The 25,860-nt window shown below is 44.1% G+C and overlaps 2 protein-coding genes across 14 annotated transcripts in view; one reads left to right on the plus strand and one right to left on the minus strand.

Annotated features, from left to right (window-relative positions):
* RAI2 (retinoic acid induced 2) overlaps nt 1-25,860 on the minus strand; it is a 234,139-nt gene that overhangs the window by 70,399 nt on the left and 137,880 nt on the right. For 2 of the 10 annotated variants that reach the window (XR_009155511.1, XR_009155519.1), the window contains 2 exons: nt 3,223-3,261; nt 253-424 (listed from right to left, as the gene is read on the minus strand). The exons of 2 other annotated variants lie outside the window; for them this stretch is intronic. The gene's annotated coding sequence lies outside the window, so the exon portion shown is untranslated. Of the gene's footprint in view, nt 1-252; nt 2,942-3,222; nt 3,262-20,395; nt 20,739-25,860 lie in introns of those variants that run through there. 6 more of the 10 variants (XR_009155516.1, XR_009155515.1, XR_009155512.1 and 3 more) reach the window with 6 other exon arrangements.
* The window catches only part of SCML2 (Scm polycomb group protein like 2), a 97,790-nt gene that overhangs the window by 2,999 nt on the left and 68,931 nt on the right, over nt 1-25,860 (plus strand). For 3 of the 4 annotated variants that reach the window (XM_058186573.1, XM_058186575.1, XM_058186572.1), the window contains one exon: nt 4,897-4,994. In XM_058186573.1, coding sequence (XP_058042556.1) covers nt 4,982-4,994 — 13 coding nt within the window. In that variant the 5' untranslated portion in view covers nt 4,897-4,981. Of the gene's footprint in view, nt 1-3,270; nt 4,995-25,860 lie in introns of those variants that run through there. The other variant, XM_058186574.1, reaches the window with a different exon arrangement.

A 25,860-nucleotide genomic window follows, 5' to 3' on the forward strand; every position in this document is an offset into this window, starting at 1 on the left:
TATAAGCATCAATATATATATAGGAAGAAGAAAAGAAAAAAAAGAAAGAAAAAGAAACAATATGACAGGAACGGTAGGCACATTTGTGCGCTTATGCACGCCCCTTATGGTCCTCTTAGGAATGGGGTGAGGTCAATAGTAGAAAGTTTTTGGTTGAAGCTTTTAGGATTATGGGAAGAGACCACAGAGTCAGGTAAAGTATTCCAAGCACTGATGATTCTGTTACAGAAGTCATATTTTCTGCAATCTAGATTAAAGCGGTTAACATTTAAGTTTAAATCTGTTGGTTGCTCTTGTGTTGTTGCAATTAAAGCTGAAGTAGTCTTTAACAGGAAGGACATTACAATAGATGATTCTATGAGTTAAACTTAGGTCTTGTCGAAGGCGACGGAGTTCCAAGTTTTCTAGTCTGCAATTGGAGTGTCTGCAATTGGAGTGCAAGAATTTTAAATATTTAGGGGTGAGTTAGTACTAAATTTATTCCATTCTTGTAAGAGTTATTTGTGGTATATTCAAGTTACTTATCTGCTTAGGTACATCAATTGCAGTATCTGCTTGTAATAAAGTAAACCTGACTTTATTTTAGGTTTGTGAAAAACCTTTTAAAGAAAAAAACAAAGACGAGGAGTTGTATTACAAGAGGAAACAACATCCTAAAGATTTAGGATATACAAATTATAATTTGGCCTGCAATAATTGATACATTAATTTTTTTTCTCTATTGTAGCCTTTCTTTAAAAATTGTTTCATTTTAACACATCTAGGAATGTTTAGTTCAGTACTTATATTTTTCTACAATAAAAATATTTTATACACAGTTTATAAATATTTCTTTGCTTATATAAAATGCATGTAAGAGAAAATTAGTTTCGAAGGACTGCAGCTTTAATTTTAACTAAATTGATAAGATTGGATGGTGCTCTTTATGTAGAAAATTATTGTTTAAAAAGTTTACAATTTATTTATGATATGAAGTACTATCAATGAATTGTTAAATTGAAAGGTCTTAAATGAAAGACCTAGAGCTTTTTGAAAAAAAAACCCAGATGTAAATGTATTTGGGTTTGTCCTTCAGAAAAATAATTCTAGTCTCAGAGCAATATAAAAACTTCTGCCTCACTTCTAGTTTAAATAGTGCATGACGATTCAAACTTACATGATTCAAGCTATTACAGAGCATGTGGGAAAAAATAAGAAATGTTCTTGATCCTTGCAATTAAGGGCTTTTTTCCTAGAGTGTTTTATTAGTAAAGCAATTTCTGTTTACTGAATTGGAATTTCAACAAACAATTTTGAGATTTTAATTTGATTTGATTTGCTAAGGACAGCAAACTCCAAAAAGACTCTTAAAGTACACATGTAAAATTCTAGTCACTGTAAACGTATTTACAAAATTATCCCTCTCTAAAGTAACTTTTTGGAAGGCATAAGTAAAGTGATTTTATCACTACAAATCAGTGAGTACCATGGCAAAAAAGCAATTTGAACAGGTATGGTTTGTTCAAATTCTGCGCATTGTACCATTCACAAAGCAGTTATAATCTGAATAAACGTTACTTCTTTTCTTGGTCTGAAGAATGTTCCTTCTAATCATGTTCTTTAAGATCACTGTAATTTAGAATACTAAATTACATGAATGGAAAAGGATTATGGGTACACATATTTTCAACTTTTTAAAAAAATACATATCAATAAATAAAATAATAGCAGTGTCATTAATTTTTCTAATTACCAAAATCATTTTGCTTGAGATGAATTTTTCTGTAAATTGTCGCAGTTGAATTTATAGTTAACTGTATAAATAACCACTTCACCTTCTAGTGTGACATATGACATTTGATAATTAAAGTAGTAATCCAGCACATTTTAAAAATGATACTTAAGGCCTATTTTTCTACAATTAAAATTTCTTGCCTGCATTCCTTCCCCCATGTACTGAGATATATGTTAATAGGCTAATTTAAAATATTACAAATTTAAAATTAATAGTTTAGCTAGCATTTTGCTTTTTATTCCTCAGTCAAAACAAGTTTTAAATCATTTATCAACCTGGAATAAGGCAAAATAAATCCTACCTTATAAAACTATGAGGCTGGCTCAATTACTTAACTCATATAAAGGCACATAGCTCTTTAAAATATAGCAGTGGTCAAATTTCCTCTTTGTTAATTTTGAAATCTTGAATTTAGACTTAGAAAAGTTCATACAGTTATTCTATGTTATTCTACATTATTAGAGATAGTTTCATTTGATTAAAATTGTACTTTCATGTTGACATTTTATGATTGTTCTCTCTTCTGGCAATTAAGGGTAAAAATACTCTTGGCAATACATGGTCCCAGTATGTGACGTTGTGGCAATTTGTAAACAAAGCCCAAGAGATGTATTTAATAATATGTTAAATTTTTAATGAATGAGAAGGGGAGGGAAATAGCAACATGAATAATTAATGCTGTGTTGTAGATGCACTGACATGTAATTATGATTTATAGTAACAGTATAAATCAGAGTAGTGCTTTTTCTATGTTGAATCTGAAATGGAAAATTCTGTTTGGAAGAGAAATTAATCCCCATCTTTGAAAAATTTGTATCTCCAATATATGATGAGGCAAGTACATTTTTGCCCATTGTACTTTATTTTAGAAAGTTGCTACATAAATTATTTCCTAATCTTCAGCATTAGAACTAGAATTATGGATGAATTTGTGGGCTGAATTTTATAGGCTATGAAATAGGTTATTGTCAATGTTTATTGCCAACCTTTGCCTTTGGATGGGGCTTCTCTGTTAGCTGACAGTCTTGTCTCTGTCTAGATGCTCACTTGTCTGAAATGCTGGAATTCTTTTTATGTTTTTCCAGCAAGCACTTCAGTGGCTTAGAGAGATGTAATCACTATTGAACTGGAATCTTTATTACAGGAGCAAGTGTAATCTGCTGCTGGCTAGAAAAACAACAATAGAAAGATAAACACAAGTGGTTTAAAGTTGACTGCTCATAAAGAGGATGATGACTTGGATCACCTTTCAGTTTGTAAGATAGCTTTGAAATCTGTTTGAGTTCAACAGCTTTTTGTAGTAGCTCCTATTTCCTTTTATTGAAATGGATTTTCATTTGTTAAATTAATTTTATAGAAAAGTATGCTTTATTATTTGTATATTTTTACAAATATTCTCATATTAGCATTTTTGCACATGAACTTTTGAAACTAAAATACATACATACCTTAATGTTTACTCCGGTATTTGCTCACACATAATCGTCCTAAGGAATTTCATTTTTTGAGAAGAAATAATGATTTTTATTACAATCTATATACAATGCATTTTAATTTTAAAGGTTGTCAAAATAATATTTAAAATTTAGATTTTCCCCTAAAATCCATAAGTGTGAGACTTGAAAGTTAGTGTCATCATGAAGAGTAAATAGTCTTACTCATTTTATTATGCCAGTATGCGGAATAATCAAATTAAACATTTCAAATTTCATATTTTAACTATTTTAGCTGATTCTCAAATATTTTATAAGGATTAATCTGGTCAGATTTTAGTTTTCTAAATTTAATATGCAATTTTGTAAGACTGGGAACAAGAATTTGTTCATGTATTCATATATATGCAATTCTTGAAAAATTAGTACATAACTTATACCACAATTAAATAATATAGAAAATTTATATTTGTATCTGAATCTTTGAACTCTGTAAAACTTGTTATTTGTGAATGAATGAATGTTAGTGTTTCAGCAAGTTAGGTCATTTTAGGGTATATCCCTGTTTACCCTGCAATAAGTTATATATAATTTAGCAGCAATAATCTCTAAGTAACATACAGAATTACTTAACATTATTAGTTCAAGGTATAAACACCACAAAAGATGTTGTGGATTATTGCATTCATATTTCTATTTCAGCAAATTTCATACAGATAAATGGCAAATGGGGTTTAATTTTGTTCCTTAGTCATCATCAGCTTTTGACCTAACTGATTATTGCTAAAAGGTATAAATATGTACCTTCAAGCATCTATCAAGATTGCACTTTTCAGAAAGGTTGGAGCAATAAATGGCATTATTTAAGTGGAACACCAGAAATAAGAGATCTAACTGACTTAAGACCAATTATCTTGGATGTACTTGTGCAATAAATAAAATTATAGATTTACAATTTTATCACTGCAACTGTTTTATGATGTAAATCAGGGGTAGTTAACCTTTTTATACCTACCGCCCACTTTTGTATCTCTGTTAGTAGTAAAATTTTCTAACCACCCACCAGTTCCACAGTAATGGGATTTATAAAGTAGGTTTGCGGGGAGGGGCACCGGCTACCAGCTCTGCTTGTCTGTTACAGCTGGGTGGTATAGGGGGAGATGTGCAATCTATTCTGGGATCAGACTTTTTTGTTTGTGGTCGCACTATAGCGCCATTTAGTTTTACTTATGTAACGCGAACTAAACTTATGCGTGGGCTATACAAAAAGTATATTTTCAGAAATTTAAAGTGTCACAGGGAATTTTATGAAAACCTAATGAAAATGTTTTTAAATAATGCTATGAAATTTTTTTAAAAAGTCAATTAAATTAAAAAAAGGGAAGTGCTTCAGTATCGGACAAAACCCCTAGCGCCCACCATGAAAGCTGGAACGCCCACTAGTGGGCGGTAGGGACCAAGTTGACTACCACTGATGTAAATCAACTAAAGCAAATAATGTCAATTTCTATGTAATGTTAAATGGAGCAAGCATTGAATTTATAATTACCAGTACTGTAATATCCTAATATAAATGCAATTCTACTTGTATGTGTGTATGTGTTGTGTGTATGGTTAGAAATAATATGATTCCTTCAATAAATCTGTGTGTGTGCTTTCTTCCTAATCTATTGTATTACTGCTTTACAGGAAACAATTCTACTGAAACAGAAGAGTGAACTTTTCAGGCAACATTTGTATTTTTATTGTGACAGGGAGGACCAGACCTTTAACCATGGGGAAAACAGGTAAAGTTGAAACAATAGGATAGTAAAAGGAAACATTAACACCAGAAGTCACAATTTCCAGACATTTAAATTGTGACTTTATTTTCAAGAGTTTAATAAATTCTCAGGGTACTCCTAATTCCTAAACTGGGAATTTTTTTGACAATTAGTAATATAATTTCATGAAAAAGAGATATAGATGTTTGCAGAATAGCTACAGTATTGATATAAACAACTTTTTTCCTGAACTCAAATTTTGATTTCTTTTCTAGATCATGGGAAAAACTAAATCTGGTTGGGTAAATATTTAATGGCATATGCTAGATTCAATTTAATTTGTGAAAGAAAATACTTTGTCATAAAATTGCAAATTTAATGTGCAAAAGTCTTTAAATATGTTCTATTAAATTATTTTGTAATCAAATAGTAGGCAAACTAGATTTAAAACTAGAAAGTTTATTTGGAAAGTTTATTTGGAATGATTTCATTTAACAGCTATTGGCAGCTACTTAGAAATTTGTACCTTTTCCTGGGATTGTATAGCTATTGCTGATAAGTGAAAAAGATACGTTTGGTTTAAGGAAAAAGCTAGAAAGTTTTTGGAATGATTTCATTTAACAGCTGTTGGCAGCTGCTTAAACAAGTTGTACCTTTTTCTGGGATTGTATGGCTATTGCTGATAAGTGAAAAATCATTTGGTTTAAGGAAATGTCAACATGAGCTACTGGACATGCTTTAAATTGCCTTTTCTGAAGTTCTGCACTGGTCTAATAACTTGGTAGAATTTTTTCCCATAAAGTAGGCATTTTAATATATCTGATAAGCCTTCTAAGTTGTTTTTGATATTAATGTCATGTCTTATATTCAAGAATATCAATAAAAACTCACAAAGCTCACCATATGCCTATAATTCTGTTCAAATATTTCATTATTTAACAAAATCAAGCTACTCAAGTAAAATGTACTATGAGCTCACATTCTCTCTGTCGGGGGAAACGGTCATCAGGTGTGGGTTTATCTCCTTGATTCCAATTGGACCGGGTCTGCTGAATTCTTTTCTTGTTGTCCCCACCTCCTTTATGTTCTCCAGCTTTTTGACTCGGTCCTGTAAGGACCGGACGTGTCGGATTATTTCTCTTTTAATTTGCTATTGCAGGAGCGATTTCAATTTCTATTTTTGTATGCCAGCGTGAAGGGACTTGATCCTGATACCGCTGAAGGCCCTTGGAGGCTTAATTCTGCTGCTGAGCAGAATCCACCTGGCTGCGATCATGGGCTTGCCCTGAAGCGCGCCAGAAGAACCGCTAATGCAAATTAGCATTGCTGGAGGCTGAAGATGTCAGCTTGCCTCGCTGGGCTCAGGAAGTGAAAGTGTGAATTTTTTTGTGTATCGCGCTTGAAGCTAACTTCGGCTAGCGATCTCAGAGCCCAAGGCTAATTATCGGAGCGAAGGCTCCTGCCTTGCTGCAGGAAATCATTTGTTTCTACGATCGTGTTTGTAGCCCAGCGGGTGAGCGATCTGGCAGTCCTCAACAGAGGAGTAACCTTGAGGTTGGAAGCAGTTTCGGGAGCAGAGCCAGTTGTGGATTGGCCTTCTTAGAGGCAGCATTTAAAATACGATCGCGTTTGCAGCCCAGTGGGCGAGCGATCATTAAAAATTCGGCGCGCTGAGGAGCGGACAGCTGCAGAGGCTTGCTTTTGCCTCACGGAGGATTTTAAATTGCCGCCCTCTTTTTTATTGCCTGCCAGACTCCCTTGGCCATCCAAAAGACTTATAATTGCGATCTGAAGACAGACGTTGCAGGCAAGGCAGCCCTGCATTATTACGCCTCTTGGCTACACCACGGGATCACTTCACTCACAGTGAGTTAATTTGCGCCGGCCATTTTCCCTGTCAGGCCTGGGACAGTTGTCTTTTTTTGGCGGGAAGCCTTTTAAAATGGCTGACAGAGCCGGTAATGTCCCTGATGAAACAACCATGGCTGGGTTTTTTTCAGGCATTTCATAGACCCTGGAGAGGGTCCATCTAATACTCAAGCCCTTAATAAGGCAAGGGGTCATTCTACCACACGTACCAAGCCAAAAAAGGGCTCACGTGTGGAAGAAAGGCGGTACAAGGCTCTAGAGAGGATATTCCATAAAGCCTCTGAGAGGGCCAATGAATCTGCATCTCCAAACCACCGCTCTCCCAGTGGCATCTATGAGCCCACCTAGGGCTTCAGTTGTCCAAGAACAGGGGTCCTGGTCTCCTGTATCATTTCCTCATCTTCCGGATATAGGTCCTTTATTCCGGACCCTATCTCAGACTGACTTATCATCAGGGCTAGGCTTGGGCCCGGTCAGGCCCAATAATCAAGCACCAAACCTGACAACTCATCCCCCTTTGCCTCAACAACCAATTCTTCAACTCCCTGATTCCTTTGGTCTCATGATCTCAGAGGCCATTCGTCAGGGAGTGGCTCAATGTCTTCAGTCGGAGGATCCCCCTCACCGTCGTGACCGCATAGGTGGGCAGTCCGCCACTACAGCCACTAGAGCTCTCTCCCGTAGGGATGAACCTCCGGAGGTTGACGACCAGGAGTCATTTTCTGGAGAAGAGGATGTCGCAGAGGCAGCCTTGTCAGATGACGAAGGTCTGGCTCCAGACCAACCAGCCTTTGTGGGCCTATTCAAACCTCATCTTTTCCGATCACTTCTCTTCAAGGCACAGGCCACGACAGGATTAGGTCTCCCCACTATGGGTGAAGGGAAACCTCAGTCATTACCGGATTCATCGGGCAATCTCTTTGTAGAACCAATGGTGCCGGTGGAGGCTATTCTGGCCCCAAAGCTATTCGTTGACACTGGTTCAATGCCAATGGCTAAGTCCTGGATCTGGTTCCAATCCTAACAACAATGACAAGCATTTCTACAATTGTGCGCAGGATTTAGACAAGATCTTACAAGTTCCCAAGGTGGATGCCCCGGTGGTAGCACTTACTTCCACATCACACGTTACGGGGCCAGAAGATGAGGCCCTCTGACCAGAAGATAAGCGGGCGGATCGCTCCATGGTGAAGTCACATTAAGCATTCGCTTGGGTCATTAGGGCATTGACAGCCTCATCTTTTTTCAATCGTGCAGCCCTTATGTGGATCAAACAACTTCAGGGTAGGATTCCACAAACAGATGTAAGGGCGCACCAAGATATTAATAAAATTGTTGCAGCAAAATGGAATTTTTGGCGGACGCCAGTCTAAACGCCTCAAGATTTTCAGCGGAGTCAATTGGCTCAATGGTAACCTCTCGCCGCCTTTTGTGGCTCAAGAATTGACGTGTGGATGCCAGGAACAAATGGCACTTGGCTTCATCGGCATACGAGGGGTCCCAGTTATTCGGATCCTCGCTGGACCCCATTTTGATTGAGACTCGTGATAAGAAGAAGGTTATGCCTTCTCTGTCTAGGAGAGGTGAAGTCAGGCACCAGCCTTATTTTTGTCCCTCATACGCACCTTCCTTTCGTGGCCCAGAATTCAGGAACTTCAATCAGTGATTGCAGCACTTCTCATCTCCAGAGGGGGTTACCAACGAAGTAGTCAGGTCAGATCGGGGCCCAAATTCTTCAACCGTAGATCTTTCTGGGGGGGGGGAAGCAATACAACCGCAGCAGATAATAATCCCGCCAACCTCCCCATTGGGGGCTGGCTGGCCTTCTTCCATACCCAATGGGATTTCTCCACCACTGATGTTTGGGTTCGAGATACTATATGCAGAGGTCTTTCTCTGGAGTTTCTCTCCAACCCCCCTACGGTTTTCTTACGGTGCCCTTTGTCTTCTTACGGTTGTAACCGGAAGCTGATGGATGAGGCAGTTCTCCATCTTCTCCAAATATGGGCCATCGAATATGTCCCTCCAAACCAGGAAAAGCAGGGATTTTACTCCCGCCTTTTTGTTGTGAGAAAACCGTCGGGAGGTTGGAGAGCCATTATCGACCTCAAGGCCCTCAATAGGTACATAGCCAATCGTCGCTTCAAGATGCACTCTCTGCGTACCATTCTGGAGTGCATCCGCCCGGGAGATTTCCTCTCTTCCATCGATCTGACGGAAGCTTATTTACACGTGCCTATCAGGTGAGAGCATCGTCAATTTCTCCGTTTCCACTACAATGGGTCTCATTACCAATATAGGGCCTTACCCTTCGGGCTGTCTTCGGCCCCTAGGGTTTTCACCAAAATTATGTCTGTATTGATGGCTCATATTCGCAAGGTCCCCATAAAGCTTCAAGCCTATCTTGACGATATCCTGATAATGTCCACCTCTAAAGAAGGTGCAGAGAGAGATATATCTCTCACTATACAGATTCTGCAGTCACATGGGTTCTCAATTAATTGGGACAAGAGTCACCTTATCCCGTCCACATCTATAGTACACCTGGGAGCGAGAACAGACTCCTGTGAACCCATGGTTTTCTTGTCAGAAGATCGGCAGAGTAACCTGTCCGATTTGGCCGCCAATTGTAGTAGGGCGAGGTCAATTCCCTTAGTGAAGTTATCTCAGTTGTTAGGGAAGATGGTCTCATCATATGACATCATTCCATGGTCTCGCCTACACAGTCGGCCATTACAGTGGTTCCTTTTGCCCCACCAGAGGAATCTCATCAGTACGTCCAATCATCGTGTCTCTTTACTGAGGGAAGTAACAGAATCCTTGGAGTGGTGGACAACGGCCGCAGTAACCAGAGGCTCGTTTTTCAGGGAACCAGTACGGAGAGTTATCACGACCAACTCCAGTCTGTCGGGGTGGGGTGCTCATCTAGACCGTCATCTGGCCCAAGGCAAGTGGTTGCCTGCTGAGACCCAACAGGGAATCAACTTTTTGGAACTACGGGCGATCTTTCTGGCTCTTCAAGACTTCAAATCTCTAATTCTGAACACGGATGTGTTGGTACTTACCGACAACATGACAGCAAAGGCTCATGTGAACAAGTTGGGGGGCACTCACTCTTGGGCTCTCATGACCGAGGCTCTACTTCTAGGTCATTGGGCCGAGTCACACCACTGATCCTTGAAAGCGGAACACATATCTGGAATGGACAACACGAGAGCGGATTCCCTCAGTCATCAAACCGTAGATCAGGCAGAGTGGTCTTTGGCCCCGCAGATTTTCCAAGATTTATCATCCCGCTTTGGGTGCCCTCTAGTGGATCTATTTTTATCCAGAACCAACAACCAAGTACCAAGGTTCTTATTTTTATTTATTATTATTATTTATTATTTGCATTTATATCCCGCCCTTCTTCGAAGACTCAAGGCGGCTTACACTATGTTAAGCAATAGTCTTCATCCATTTGTATATTATATACAAAGTCAACTTATTGCCCCCAACAGTCTGGGTCCTCATTTTACCTACCTTATAAAGGATGGAAGGCTGAGTCAACCTTGGGCCTGGTGAGACTTGAACCTGCAGTAATTGCAAGCAGCTGTGTTAATAACAGACTGTCTTAGCAGTCTGAGCCACCAGAGGCCCTTCTCCAGATTCCCCTCATTTGGAATGGAAGCGGTGGATGCCCTCCGCAGCAAGTGGCCTCAGGGCCTACTATATGCCTTTCCATCTCTCCCGCTCACACCCAGGGTGATAGGCAAACTGCTGACAGAATGGGCAGAGCTCCTTTTGGTCGCCCCGTATTGGCCCAGGAGGCCTTGGTTTGCAGATCTGATAGCGCTCTCGACACGCAAGCCGTGGAAGATTCCAGACAATCAGGTGGAGTTGTGCAGGGCCCGCTCAAGCACCCGGACCCACAATGGCTAAAGCTAATCATCTGGAGACTGAGCGGCGCATTTTAGCGGCGGCCAGGGTCCAGGAATGAGCCATTCCTACTATGCTGGCGGTTCGCCGAGATTTCACCAAACGGATCTATGACACCACATGGCGTGCGTTTGTTCCCTGGTGTGACAATCACGAAAGGGAGGCTAATTCTGCATCTATCTTGGACATTTTAGCATTTCTACAACAGGGTCTAGACATAGGGCTTGCCCCTAATATGCTCAGGAGATAGGTGGCGGCACTCTTTTCAGTCCTGAGGTGTGGTTCGTCGTCCTCTCTTTCCAGGGAGCCTCTCATTCAGCAGTTTCTGCGCAGTGCGACTTAATATCAAGCCACCGGCGGTTCACCGTTTTCCTACTTGGCGTCTCAATGCGGTCCTAACAGGGCTGACTAAGGCTCCATTCGAACCTCTCAGAGAAGCGTCACTTCGTTTCCTGTCTTTAAAAGTGTCGTTCCTAATAGCCATCACTTCGGCCCATCGGATCTCAGAGCTATCGCCGCTTTTGGTTCGTCAGGATCTTTGCGTCTTTTAGGCTGATAGAGTGGTGCTCCGGATGGATCCGGTTTTCATTCCAAAAGTCAACACTAGGTTCTATAGGTCTCAAGAGGTCGTACTCCCAGATTTCTGTCCGAATCCTTCCCATCCCCTGGAGAGAGTGTGGCACACATTGGACGTGCGGAGAGCATTGAAGATCTATTTCAACTGGACGTCATCCTTCAGACGAACGGAAGCTCTTTTCGTCTCGTTCCAACCAGTGTCACTGGGGTCGAAGGTATCCAAGTCTGTCTTAGCCCGATGGATTAGAGCTGCTATTGCTACAACGTACGAGAAGCAGGCTCTACCGATTCCATGGAATATCACGGCCCATTCCACTAGGAGTGCCACTTTATCGGCGGCATGGAGTACTCAAGCGTCCATCGATGAAATCTGTAGGGCCGCAACATGGTCCAATCCGTCATCATTTATTCGTCACTATCGAGTGGATGCTTTTGCATCGGCTGATGCCGCATTCAGGAGATGAGTTCTACAGGCAGTTCATCTGGATCAGCGATGACTAGTCGCCAGTATCCCACCCATGAGGACATCTAGCTTTGGTATGTCCCACACCTGATGGCCATTTCCCCCTCTCCAAGAAGGGGCGTTCAGGTAAGCCAATGCCCCGTTCTGGGAATATAGTTAGCGCTGATGTCTGTACTGTTGATGGCAGAATGCCAATTACAGTAATAGGATAATTCAGCCTTTACATATATTAAAATACTGTTTGTTATGATTAAAGCAGTTAAACATAACAAAATGATAACAAAAAATAAGTGGAACAACTTGCCTGCAGAAGTTGTGAATGCCCCAACACAGGAAATTTTAAAGAAAATGTTGGATAGCCATTTGTCTGAAATGGTGTAGGGTTTCCTGCCTCGGCAGGGGTTGGACTAGAAAACCTCCAAGGTCCCTTCCAACTCTGTTATTATGTTATGTTATGTTATGTTAAGCACTGGCTTGTAAGAGATCCAAAAATCTGTCATCATCTGCCTCTTATGTCTGAATTAACTACTTATTCTATTTACATTATTTCCATACTGTTAAAAACATACTACTGGAATATGTAATCATCCTTGTTTTTTCTACAATACATACAGATGTCAAAAAGCTTTTTCTCATTTATCTTCCTGGGTTGAAATAAAAAATGCTCAATAATATCAAGTGAAAAAATGTTCTAGATGAAATTTCCAGGGAGGGAAATAGCTACCCTTTTTCATCCTGCCAGTGCCAGAATATCTATCCATGCTAGAGGTATCATCTATTCAGCAACTATGTCTTTGAATGGAACTGGTAATCTTACTGCCATTGCTTCTTTTTTCCTCTAACCATGTAGATTTCATCTGATAATCCATTGTACATTAAATGAATGGTCTACAATGAGTTTTTCAATAACTCTTTTAAGTATTTGTTCTATTTTGTGTTAGCATCTTCTAATCTTCTTTGCCTGGTTAATAAGCCAAAGGACATATTAGGTAATTTTGCCTGCATATTCTTTAGCAAGTGTCCCTGGTGTCTATATAACACTGGATAAAAAAGATTATGTAGAATAGTATTTAGTACTTTGCACAATGTACTTAAGCTAAAATCACTATTATAATTATAGAGAACATATTGCAATTATAATTTATCACATAATACTCATTGAAAGTATTTGCCTTTGTTTTGTCAAAGTGCTTGCTTTTTTGAATTACCCTTTGAGCTTTAAACGTCAATGCATTATGATAGATTTACTGCCAGATTTCATTTTAGAAATAAACCAACTGAATGTTGATTCAATTGAGAATCAATTTAGATTTCAAATATTTTGAAATATTCTTTATGTTGCCAATTTAAACCCAAATCCTATATCTATTTACCCAGAAATGAATCCTATTGAGAATAATAAAATTCTGTAATGATATATTAATAGAATTCTATAAATGTATAGAATGATATTGGTAGAAGTATATGGCAACGTGTACAATTATATTTATTTTAGATTTCAAGTCTATTAAAAAAGAAAGACATGGCAACAGCAATCTGTCAAGGAACCAATTGTTGGATAATGTGTTGTAAATGTTAAAAGAACTGATTTTTGTGTATGCAGACTTTTTAAAAGCAAACTTTATCATTTCCTTCAGTCTTCTGCTGTCCCTGAAAAATCTCTCTAGAAGGTGCCTCTTCCCAGTTTTGAATCAATCATTTTCTTCCATTCCAACTTTTTTGAAGATATGCTAAACAGTCTCTGGTCTCAAAGAGATCTTTTAAAGGAGAACAGACAACTACAAGAGCGGAGGAGAGAAAAATATTCTTAGTCAAATTTTCACAGAGTTTCAAACAACAGACTTAATTAAATTTGAAAGTATTTCAGTTTTGGTTAATTGTTATATAAAGTTATCATTTACTCACAACTTACCGTACTTTGTTTATGGATTATAAGATTTAACATTAGGTCTTTTAGTATTGCTTTTGTCTGAATATTACTAATGCCTATAAATCATTTTCTCCAGTATATTTCATGTTAAGGTTTAATGTAATATTTTTAAGATTATACTTTGAATCATTCTGTAAGTACAGGTCGGTCAGCTTCAAGCATTTCCATAGTTGTGATTCCTTATGTCAGGCCACAGGACCTTTATTGTTGTAGTACTTTGTGTGGAGCTTCAGCAAAAGTTACTAGAACGCTTCTTATCAGAACTACATCTTGCCTCAGTCTTTTCTTTCCTTCTTAGCTGGATTTGTCAGTTATTGCAATAGTGGGGAAGACCTGCCATTTCCCCAAAATAAGACATCCCCTGATAATAAGCCCAATTGCTTATTATCGAAGGTTATCGAAGGTTATCGAAGGTTGTAGAGAGTGTGGTGAAGGTTGTAGAGAGTGTGGTGGTTGTAGAGAGTGGTGGCACGTCAATTACCCCAAAACTGTCTATCTAGACCCGTTCCAGTCCGGCTTCCGACCTGGATACAGTACTGAGACGGCTTTGGTCGTGTTGGTGGATGATCTCTGGAGGGCCAGGGATAAGGGTTACTCCTCTGCCCTGGTCCTATTAGACCTCTCAGCGGCTTTCGATACCATCGACCATGGTATCCTGCTGCACCGGCTGAGGAGTTTGGGAGTGGGAGGCACCGTTTATCGGTGTTTCTCCTCCTATCTCTCTGACCGGTCGCAGACGGTGTTGGCAGGGGGGCAGAGATCGACCCCGAGGCGCCTCACTTGTGGGGTGCCGCAGGGGTCGATTCTCTCGCCTCTCCTGTTCAACATCTATATGAAGCCGCTGGGTGAGATCATCAGTGGTTTTGGGGTGAGGTACCAACTGTACGCTGATGACACGCAGCTGTACTTTTCCACCCCAGGCCACCCCAACGAAGCTATCGAAGTACTGTCCCGGTGTCTGGAAGCCGTACGGGTCTGGATGGGGAGAAACAGGCTCAAGCTCAATCCCTCCAAGACGGAGTGGCTGTGGATGCCGGCACCCCGGTACAGTCAGCTACAACTGCGGCTGACTATTGGGGGCAAGTCATTGGCCCTGATGGAAAGGGTGCGCAACTTGGGCGTTCTTCTGGACGGGTGGTTGTCTTTTGAAGATCACCTGATGATCGTCTCCAGGAGAGCTTTTTATCAGGTCCGCCTGATTCGCCAGTTGCGCCCCTTCCTTGACCGGGATGCCCTATGCACGGTCACTAATGCTCTTGTTACCTCTCGCTTGGATTACTGCAATGCTCTCTACATGGGGCTCCCCTTGAAGAGCATCCGGAGGCTCCAGTTGGTTCAGAATGCAGCTGCGCGGGTGATAGAGGGAGCCGCTCATGGCTCCCATGTGACACCACTCCTGCGCAAGATGCACTGGCTACCTGTGGTCTTTTGGGTGCACTTCAAGGTGCCTGTTACTACCTTTAAAGCGCTCCATGGCTTAGGGCCAGGTTATTTACGGGACCGCCTACTGCTACCGATTGCCTCCCACTGACCCGTGCGCTCTCACAGAGAGGGACTCCTCAGTGCCGTCCGCCAAGCAATGTCGGCTGGCGACCCCCCCGGGGAAGGGCCTTCTCTGTGGGGGCTCCCACCCTCTGGAATGAACTTCCCACAGGACTCCGCCAACTTCCTGACCTTTGAACCTTTCGCCGCGAGCTGAAGACATATTTATTTATTCGCGCAGGACTGGCATAGTATTTTAGATTTTATATGGTTTTTAATTTTTAGTGGGTTTTATTGTTTTAAATATATTTTAATCTGGGCCAAATTGAATAAGTTTTTGTTGTGACCCAGGTTCCTGGACCCAGACTCCTGGACTCGGATGATTCAGAAAATGAGGGAGAAGACCTGGCAAGCCCTGCTTCTCTTGAGCCCTCTCCCTCCCTGGCACCCACTCAAAGGGAGGGGCCGGCAAGGCCTGATTCTCCCGGGCCTTCTTCTGATTGTAGCGCCCAAGAACAGTTTTGGAGGACGCAAGATTACGAAGGCTTGATCGGCGTGCGCAGCAGCGGAAGAGTTGGGACAAAGCCAAGTCATAATTGTCATGCAGTGACATCTGCAGAGACTATAAATAGGAGGCGGGACTTCCTGGTTTTTTGTCTTGGACAAAGCAATGAATTTGGCGCGAGCTAATTCATGGAGGGAAGAATATATTCGTGAGTAATTCTGGCCTTATCTATAATTTCCTCGTTATCTCCAGAAACTTGGCAGGCCCGTGGGTAGACGTGGCCAGGACATGTATCTATGTAAATAAAAGGAAAAAAGGAAGGCCTCTGACGGACTCTTTGCTGGGAGTATTGGGGAAGGAAACAGAACATTTTGTCCGAGACCTGACTAAAACATCTTCCACCAAAGATGGATCAGCAGCAGGTACAGCAGCAGTTAGAGCAGCTACACGCGGCTAATCAACAGCTCCAGCAGCAAGTGGCTCACTTGGCAGGCCAACTTGCTGCCAGGAATGTGCCTGCAGCCCCCCACCATCCTCCCACTCCTCCTCCTCGTCGCAAGTGCCCGATAACTGTGCCGGATAAGTTTTCTGGGCAGCCTGAGATGTTCCCGACCTTCTTGGGACAGTGCCAGCTCTACATGGCTATGAGGCCAGAGGATTTCCCAGACGACCGGGCTAAGGTGGCCTTCGTGATTAACCTTCTTTCCGGCTCGGCTGCTCGATGGGCCACGCCTCTTGCTCCAGGACAGCCCCTGCTGGCGGACCAACAGCGTTTTGGCAGCACCTCGCACCATGTATGAGGACCCGTTCGAATGCTGACGGCAACCAGGCGCCTTAAGGAACTCCGTCAAGGGAAACGCCCCCTGCAGGAGTACATCGCCGAATTTCGTCTTTTGTGCCAGGACTCTGACTGGAATGATGCAGCGCTGGTGGGCCAGCGTTCAGGAGGGACTCTCAGAGGAATTGCAAGACGAGCTGGCCCGCGTGGGCGCCGCGGACCCTCGACAACTTGGTGCCCTTTGTCTCCGCCTCGATGCCCGTCTGCAACGGCGACCGTCCCGTCGCACCCCGGGACCCTCCGTCGACATCTGCACCCCACTTCCTGCACCACCAGCACCCAGGGTCGCCCCACGTTTTGTAACCGCTGCGGAAGAGCCCATGGAGTTGGGAGCGCCAGACCTCGCCTAACAGCCCAGGAGGCGGAACCGGGCGCCAAGGGGATTGTGCCTGTACTGTGGGAGCCCGCCACGCCGCTTCTTGCCCCAGAAAGCGAAGTGGGGCACGCACGCCGGTCCCGAATCACAGCGTGACCAATCGGAAGCGAGCAGGCCCGACCTCGGGAAACCCTAGGTCGGGCACGTACTAAGCCCCACTGGACGCGTTGCGGAAGTAGACTCTGGGCCCCTCGGCATCTGATTCTGGACACACGGATATGGTTGGGGAACCAGTCGGACGGGCTCCAGGCGCATGCGCTGGTGGACTCAGGGCCACAACAAACTTTATGGACCAGGCCTTTGTGACCCAGTTTGCGGTCCCGTGGTTCCGTGGACCCTCCGATGCGGGTAGAGACAATTGATGGACGAGAACTGGTGTCCGCCCCATTAAATTCGCCACCCAGCCTTTGCGCCTGGCTATTGGGGACCATGAGGAGGCGATCCAGTTTTATGTCACGGCGGACCTTCATTTTCCCTTGGTCCTTGGTTGGCCTGGCGGACCCACGATCCTCAGGTGGCCTGGTCGCGAACGCCATCTCTTTCCCGAGTCTGCAGTGCGTCGATCACATCCGCCACACCTGTGCCGGCCAGAACGTCCCCACCGCTGCCATCACCTTGCCTCCTGAGCTGACGGACTTCGCCCGGCGTGTTCAGCGAGAAGGAGGCGGACCGACTACCCCGCATCGGCCCTACGATTGCCCGTGGACCTTCTGCCCAACGCACCACTGCCTGTGGGACGCCTGTATTCGATGTCGGTGTCGGAGTTGGCCAGCCTCAGGGTCTTCATGTACAAAAACCTGGCCCGAGGGTTCATCCGCCTTCAAAGTCCCTCTCGGCCCCGGTCCTCTTTGTGAAGAAGAAGACAGGGACTTGCGCCTATGCTGTGATTACCGCCGGCTAAACGCCATTACGGTGCGGAATCGCTACCCCCTGCCGCTCATCCCGGAGCTACTGGAAAGGTTGCGGGAGGCCACGATCTTCACCAAGCTCGATCTCCGGGGGGCCTACAACCTGGTGCGGATACGAGAAGGAGACGAATGGAAGACGGCATTCGGCACCCGATACGGACACTACGAATACACTGTCATGCCATTTGGGTTGACCAATGCTCCGCCGTTTTTCAGCACTTCATGAACGACGTGTTCCGAGACATGTTGGATCGGTTCGTGGTTATCTACCTCGACGACATCCTGATTTACTCCCGGTCCAGGGAAAGCCACCTTCGACACGTCAGTCTGGTTCTGCAACGCTTGCGGGAGCAACAACTCAATGCGAAGCTGGAGAAAGCGTCTTCTTCCGGACTTCCATAGAATTCCTCGGGCATATCATCTCGCCCGCGGGCATAGCCATGGACCCATGTAAAGTAGAAGCTTTGTGTAGCTGGGAAGCCCCTCGTCGGGTGAAGGATGTTCAACGCCTACTGGGCTTCGCCAACTACTACCGGACCTTCATCCCGGGCTTCGCCACACTGACAGCTCCACTTACCCAGCTCCTCAGGAAGAAGGTTGCATTCCGGTGGGGTCCCCCGCAGCAAGAAGCATTCACAGCCCTCAAGAAAGCCTTCGTCACGGAACCCGTCCTGAGGCATCCCGACCCACTCCAACGGGCAACGCCCCCGCTGGCAGTTGGAGACTGGGTGTGGCTCTCCACCAAACACCTCCCGTCCGACCGGCCGGTAAAGAAGTTGGACCACCGATTCATCGGCCCATTCCCTGTCGAGGCAGTCATCAACCCGGTAGCCTACCGACTGACCCTGCCACGATCCATGCGGATCCACCCCGTTTTTCACCGGTCCCTTCTGGTTCCTGAGGCCACACCGAGTCCCCTTCGGTGCCCAACAGCACCCGTCACTGTCGCCGAGGACGGGTCGGAGGAATACGAAGTCCACAGCGTACGAGACTCTCGCTGGCTAAAGGGTCGTTTCCAATATTTGATCGCGTGGAAGGGATACGGGACTGATTTCTCCTGGGTAGATGCCTCCGACGTTCATGCCCCTGACCTGGTGCAGGCCTTCCATGAGCAGAACCCAGCCCGACCGCATCCCGATCGTCAGCCCCGGGGGAAGGGCCCTGCGGTGAGGGATAGTGTTGTGACCCAGGTTCCTGGACCCAGACTCCTGGACTCGGATGATTCAGAAAATGAGGGAGAAGACCTGGCAAGCCCTGCTTCTCTTGAGCCCTCTCCCTCCCTGGCACCCACTCAAAGGGAGGGGCCGGCAAGGCCTGATTCTCCCGGGCCTTCTTCTGATTTGGCAACGCCCCAAGAACAGTTTTGGAGGGACGCAAGATTACGAAGGCTTGATCGGCGTGCGCAGCAGCGGAAGAGTTGGGACAAAGCCAAGTCATAATTGTCATGCAGTGACATCTGCAGAGACTATAAATAGGAGGCGGGACTTCCTGGTTTTTTGTCTTGGACAAAGCAATGAATTTGGCGCGAGCTAATTCATGGAGGGAAGAATATATTCGTGAGTAATTCTGGCCTTATCTATAATTTCCTCGTTATCTCCAGAAACTTGGCAGGCCCGTGGGTAGACGTGGCCAGGACATGTATCTATGTAAATAAAAGGAAAAAAAAGGAAGGCCTCTGACGGACTCTTTGCTGGGAGTATTGGGGGAAGGGAAACAGAACAGTTTTTAAAATATTATTTTATCTTGTATTTATTCTGTTGTTCTGTTTTATCTGGCTGTAAACCGCCCTGAGTCCTTCGGGAGAAGGGCAGTATAAAAATATAATTAAATAAATTAAATAAAATAAATAAATTTTGAGCACATGGCAGTAAGGTCAAGCGCTTATTTCAAAAAAATATATCAAAAAAATATAAGACAGGGTCTTATTTTCGGAAAACACGGCATTGAAACAAAGCAATATAAATGATACTTTGATTTAAATCTATGTAGCAACTCCAATAATGGACATAATGTTCTCTTAGTCAATCACAAAACTAATTTCTCAAGGGACTTTGAATATCTTCTGCCAGTAAAGCTTCTGGTGCCTTCAGCTGTCTTCTCTATAATGGTGTGTTTGAACTTCTTCCTACCATGAATACTAAGTTTCTAACCTGCAAGAATTTTGTAGTTGATGCTTATCTATGGGTTGACAAATTGTATGCTACAAGTACCGTGTTTCCCCGAAGATATGACCTACCCTGAAAACAAGCCCTAGCCTGATTTTTTGGGATGGGCCTAATATAACCCCTACCCCCAAAATAAGCCCTAATGAAGAGGGGTGTGTGGCCAGTACACAAGGCAGCCCTTCCTTTCCCCGGTCACCTCATGGAGGCTCAGTCCCTTAATCGCGTCCCCGCAGATCAGCTGAGCCAGCAAGGGCCAGGAGCTGCTTCTCATTCTGTCTCTCTGGGCACCTGGGCACCTCTCTGGGAGGTGCTTCTGGTGCACTCTTGTCAGCCCCAGCTCTGCCCACAACACCAGGAAACCTCGCAGCTGAAGGCCCCTCTCTTCCGCAGCTCACCTTGTGGGTCTGGAGCACGCGGTGACCACAGTTTGGATCCGCCAGGCCTGGAACTCGGGTCTTGCTCAGGCTGCTGCTACAATGAGGCAGAAAGCCGTGCGGCACATTGGAATTGGCTCCCCACTTCTGTCCGGCTGCTGGGCATGCTGCACCTGGTGCTTCTGCTGGAATGGTGGGGGCTCTTCGCCATCCTGCCTGTGCTGCTCTCAGAAGCCCTACGGGACTGCTGCTGCCTGGCGTGTGGCAACTTTGCCCAGATCTCCGGAGCACCTTCCCTGTCACCAGCCTGCCAGGGCCCCCTTTGCCAGCAGTTGTGCTGTCCTGCGCAAGGTCTATGGCGGCCCTGCAGCGAGAGGGAGAGGGAGATCGGCCGTTCCTCGTTTGCACCCCAAAATCCCATCTTCCCTGGCCGTTGAGTCCTTGGTTTGCACTCCTCTCACTGGAGCAAGACATACAACTCAATGTTACCAGTGGAGACCTACTAGTGCAATGCTCTGCCGCAGCTTTGGAGCAAACCTCCCCCTTTCCTGTGCAGGATTGCAAGGCTGGAAGCTTCGGAGGGAGCATTTTTGGGATGTGTGTCTGTGCAGGGCTCCTCAAAGAAAGGAAAGTGGGAAAGGAGATTTGCTATTCCTCTATATTGGAGGCAGAGAGACTGCAAACAAAATCTTATTTTTTCATGTAACTATACCTCTTTACCAGGGACACGGTGGCTCAGGGGCTAGGACGTTGAGCTTGTCGATCGAAAGGTCGGTAGCTCAGCGGTTCGAATCCCTAGTGCTGCCGTGTAACGGGGTGAGCTCCTGTTACTTTTCCCAGCTTCTGCCAACCTAGCAGTTTCGAAAGCACATAAAAATGCAAGTAGAAAAAATAGGGACCACCTTTGGTGGGAAGGTAACAGTGTTCCGTGCGCCTTTGGCGTTGAGTCATGCCGGCCACATGACCACGGAGATGTCTTCGGACAGTGCTGGCTCTTCGGCTTTGAAACAGAGATGAGCACCGCCCCCTAGAGTCAGCAATGACTAGCACGTATGTGCGAGGGGAACCTTTCCCTTTCCCTTTCCCTTATACCTCTTTGGGCATCTGCATTCAAAAGATCCTCTTACTTTTTCTCACTTCAGGCATCCAGTTTAATAGCAATTTAAACATTTCTTCTTCGCTTGGGTAGAAATTAAAAAGAAAAGTAGGCATCGTCCCCAGGATCATGCACACATTGGACAAAAGCATTTCCTGCTTAAAAATATGCCATAGCTATATCAAATAAGGATTGTACAGAAAAGCAGAGCTCATAGATTGTATTCAGAAGTGAACACTTGAACTACAATTATATTTAAAGCAGTTTGATGAGGATGCTTTTTAATCCCAGATGTTTTATAAATTAGTTTTTAAATGTATAAGCCTTGCAGTTATACAAAGTATGGTCATATCTATTTCTCGATGCTTTGATTATAATCCTGGTAGTAGTCTTCATTAAAGGTTGCTATTATACAGAATAATACTGTAGCATTTAGGCAGATGGAAATTGAACTTTCTTGATAGGTATTTATTTTTGTGAAATAACTGCTTTAAAATATGAATGTTGATAAAATTTCAGGTAATAAAGCTTATTAGGGAAGATACCATTCTGTCAGATAAAATAGGAAATTTGTTCTAGGAATATGTTTAGGTACTATATAGAGCAGTTCATTTAGTTCAAAGTTACAACAGCAGTGAAAAAAGTTGACTCAGGTTGACTCAGCCTTCCATCTTCATAAGGTAGGTAAAATGAGGACCCAGATTGTTGAGGGCAATAAGTTGACTTTGTATATAATATACAAATGGATGAAGGCTATTGCTTAACATAGTGTAAGCTGCCCTGAGTCTTCGGAGAAGGGCGGGATATAAATGCAAATAAAATAAAATAAAAAGTGACTTATGACTGTTTTTCACACTTACAACCCTTGCAGTATCTCCATGGTCACATGGTTAAAAGTCACATGCTTGACGACTGGTTCATATTTATGACAGTTGTAGAGTCCTGGGGTCATGTGATCAGCTTTTGGGACCTTCTGACAAGCAAATTCAATGGGGAAGTCAGATTCACGTAACAAGCATGTTACTAACATAACAAACGCAACTATTCACTTAACAGCTGTGGCAAGAAAATTTGTAAAATGGGGCAAACTCACTTAAGAAATGTTTCACTTCGCAACATAAATTTTGGGCTTAATTGTGATAACTCGAGGACTACCTGTATGTATGCATTACACACACATACATATACTTTACAATATTAAAACTGGTACTGTTAATATACAGGTAACCCTTGAGTTATGACAGCAAATAGGACCAGAATTTCCATCAGTAAGTGACACTGTTGTAAATATAACTGCATCTCTTAGGAGAGCAATTCCTGGTGGGCCATCATTAAGTGAGAGAAGCATGGCACAAGCACAACAAAGGTTGAGGACGGTGTATGAGGGTGCTGCTGCTACCTGGTGGAAAAGGGTGCCTCAGTGACCAAGGAGGTGTGCGAGTTACCAAGGAGCACATTGAAGCTCAGGAACAGTGTTGTGTGAGTGCAGCAGGACTTGGGATGGCTGTTGCCAAATGGGAGAAAGTAAATGAGTGGCTGGGGAGGTGTGGCATAAGTGTTGTGTGGCTTGGAGTGGGCACAATTGATGTGGAAGGTGTGGCTTCAGTGCAGCAAGATTTGAGGAGAATGTGCAAGGGTGTGGCTGCCAGGTGGGAGAGAGAGTGCAACTATCCAGGGAGATACAGTGCTGAATGCAAAGCGGCTTGCGAGGGTGTATAGGTGGCTGATGTAGGGCAAGTGCAGAGGGGCTAGGGGAGGTGCATAGGTGGAGGAGACTTATCAGAGCAATTTGTGATCTTCCCTGCTGGTTTCTCATCGACTTTACTAGTGGGAAGCTTGTGGGGAAGTCAAAAATTGCGATCATGTGACCACAGGACAGTGCAACAGTTATAAATATGAGTTGATTGTCAAGCGCCTAGATTGCAATCATGTGACCACATGGGTGCTGTGACTGCTGGAATTTTGAGGATCAGTCATAACTACTGAACTACTCGTTCACTGTCACCGTAACTTTGAACGGTTGGTTGTAATCCAGGGACTACCTGTATTGCAGAATGAGATTTGTTTCTTTTCCTGATTCTCAAAATGTGAAATTATAAAACATAATGTTCATTTTCACACAATTTGCTTACCCATGTAAATCCATGAGGTGGATTTGCACAGTATATAGTTGTTATCATTTGTGGTTCATTGCATGCTTAGAAACAATACAAACATCAATGCTCTATTGTTGAATAAACCTTAAATCACTCTGGAAGAACTTCAGCTTCTTGCTAAGAAACTTCTTAGTTATTCTGTGGACAGTTTGAAGGAGACCTACCAAAGTCAGTTTGAAGGAGAACTACCAATCAGAAACAATAGGTGGCAGCATAGTACTATTATTATTTGTTTTGTTTTTTTGTGTAGCAGTTAATGGAGTGAAACACATAGAACAGGGGTGTCCAAAGTTTTTTGAGTGAGGGCCAAATACAGAAAAATAAGCAAGGGGGGAGGGGGGGGGCTGAAATTTTTTCGTACCAGTTCTTTGGGCGTGGCTTATTTTGGGGTGTGGCTTGGTGGTCATGTGACTGGTGGGCATGGCTAACTGCTCATGTGACTGAGTGGATGTGGCTATGGGCATAGAAACTACTCAGAGGGCTAAAAAAAGTAATTTTTGACCAGTCCTCACACTTATGACCATCCTCACATTTATGCCCATTGCAGCATTTTTAACAACCATATCACTCATTTCACAACTGCTTCTCTTCACCACGGTTACAAGATAGGGTGCAAAATGTAAAGATAGTTGTAGGTGTGAGGACCAGTCAAAAGTGTGAGAACCTGTCAGAAATCACTTTTTTCAGCCGTCTGGGTAGTCCCTATGCACAGTTTAGGCTTAAGTATACTATATGTGTGTGAGTTATATATATGTGCATGTGTATCTCTATGTTTGTGTACGTGTGTGTTTGTGTTATGTTGATTTTTAATGTAATATTTTTAAATATAATTATTCAGAAAGGCATGCGGCTGGACAACAAACAGTATATAAGCCTAGTAAATTCATGTGTGGCCTGGGCCACACACAAGAGGTGACATATTGACACATGATTACTGTGTGTATTTCTAACTCGCCTATAATGTGAAGAACATTGCTCTCAGTGGGAGCAGTGATGCTGTCCTTTGGATTGAAGGATGGCTGGGATGTCAGGAGAAAGTTTGGTGGTTGAGACACGAAGGACTTCACAGAGATGGCTATCAGTCATTCTGGATCTCAGTCTGCTTTTGTTCTGATTTAACAGAGAAAATGTTTGTTCACATATGTATGTTGAGCCGAACAGGCTCATCATTCTTTTTGCGTGGCATCTCATCAGAGGAAACTTGGCATGATCCAAACTCTGATAGAAGTCAGGGAGGGAGAGAAGCTGATGTTGACTCTTCAGAGAATCATCACATTGCATTTCAATCAGTTCTAACTGCAGACTCTCCTCCACTTCTTCTGCATCCACCAGGAAGGGGGTCGAGAACAGCTTGATTTGTTTTTCAATGACAGAAAAATCTTGAAAATGCTGGTTGAATTCTGTCACAAGAGATGTAATTACAGAAACATATTTCTCCTTTTTAGCAGAAAGGTCTGCCTTTGGAAAAGCAGACTTGATTTCAGACAGCGCAGGGAAGTGTGCAGTTTACAATATGTGGATATCATCTTCATTTAAGGGGGGAAAATGTTTCATATTCATTCATCTTGGCCAGGGGTGTCCAAACTTGGTCTCTTTAAGACTTGTGGACTTCAACTCCCAGAGTCTCTGGGAACTCTGGGAATTGAAGTCCACAAGTCTTAAAGAGACCAGGTTTGGACACCCCTGATCTTGGCTTTTGTTTTGTATTTGGTATGAACTTGAAACTCCCTTCGTTATTCCCTGCCCAAGGGGTGGAGGCGCGAGGAGCCTCGCCAGGCGGCCCGAGGAAGGCGAGGGTAGAACTGCTGGGGTCGGGCACGGCCAGCAGCCTCTTTCTCGCTCGCCGCTGCCTCCTCCGCCCCCTCCCTTCGTTATTCCATGCCCAAGGGGTGGAGGCGCGAGGAGCCTCACCAGGAGGCCCGAGGAAGGCGAGGCTAGAACTGCTGGGGTCGGGCACGGCCAGCAGCCACTTTCCCGCTTGCCGCCGCCTCCTCCGCCCCCTCCCTTCGTTATTCCATGCCCAAGGGGTGGAGGCGCGAGGAGCCTCACCAGGCGGCCCGAGGAAGGCGAGGCTAGAACTGCTGGGGTCGGGCACGGCCAGCAGCCACTTTCCCGCTTGCCGCCGCCTCCTCCGCCCCCTCCCTTCGTTATTCCATGCCCAAGGGGTGGAGGCGCGAGGAGCCTCACCAGGCGGCCTGAGGAAGGCGAGGATAGAACTGCTGGGGTCGGGCACG

The sequence above is a fragment of the Ahaetulla prasina genome, chromosome 5, assembly GCF_028640845.1.
Source record: "Ahaetulla prasina isolate Xishuangbanna chromosome 5, ASM2864084v1, whole genome shotgun sequence".
Lineage (NCBI taxonomy): Eukaryota > Metazoa > Chordata > Lepidosauria > Squamata > Colubridae > Ahaetulla > Ahaetulla prasina.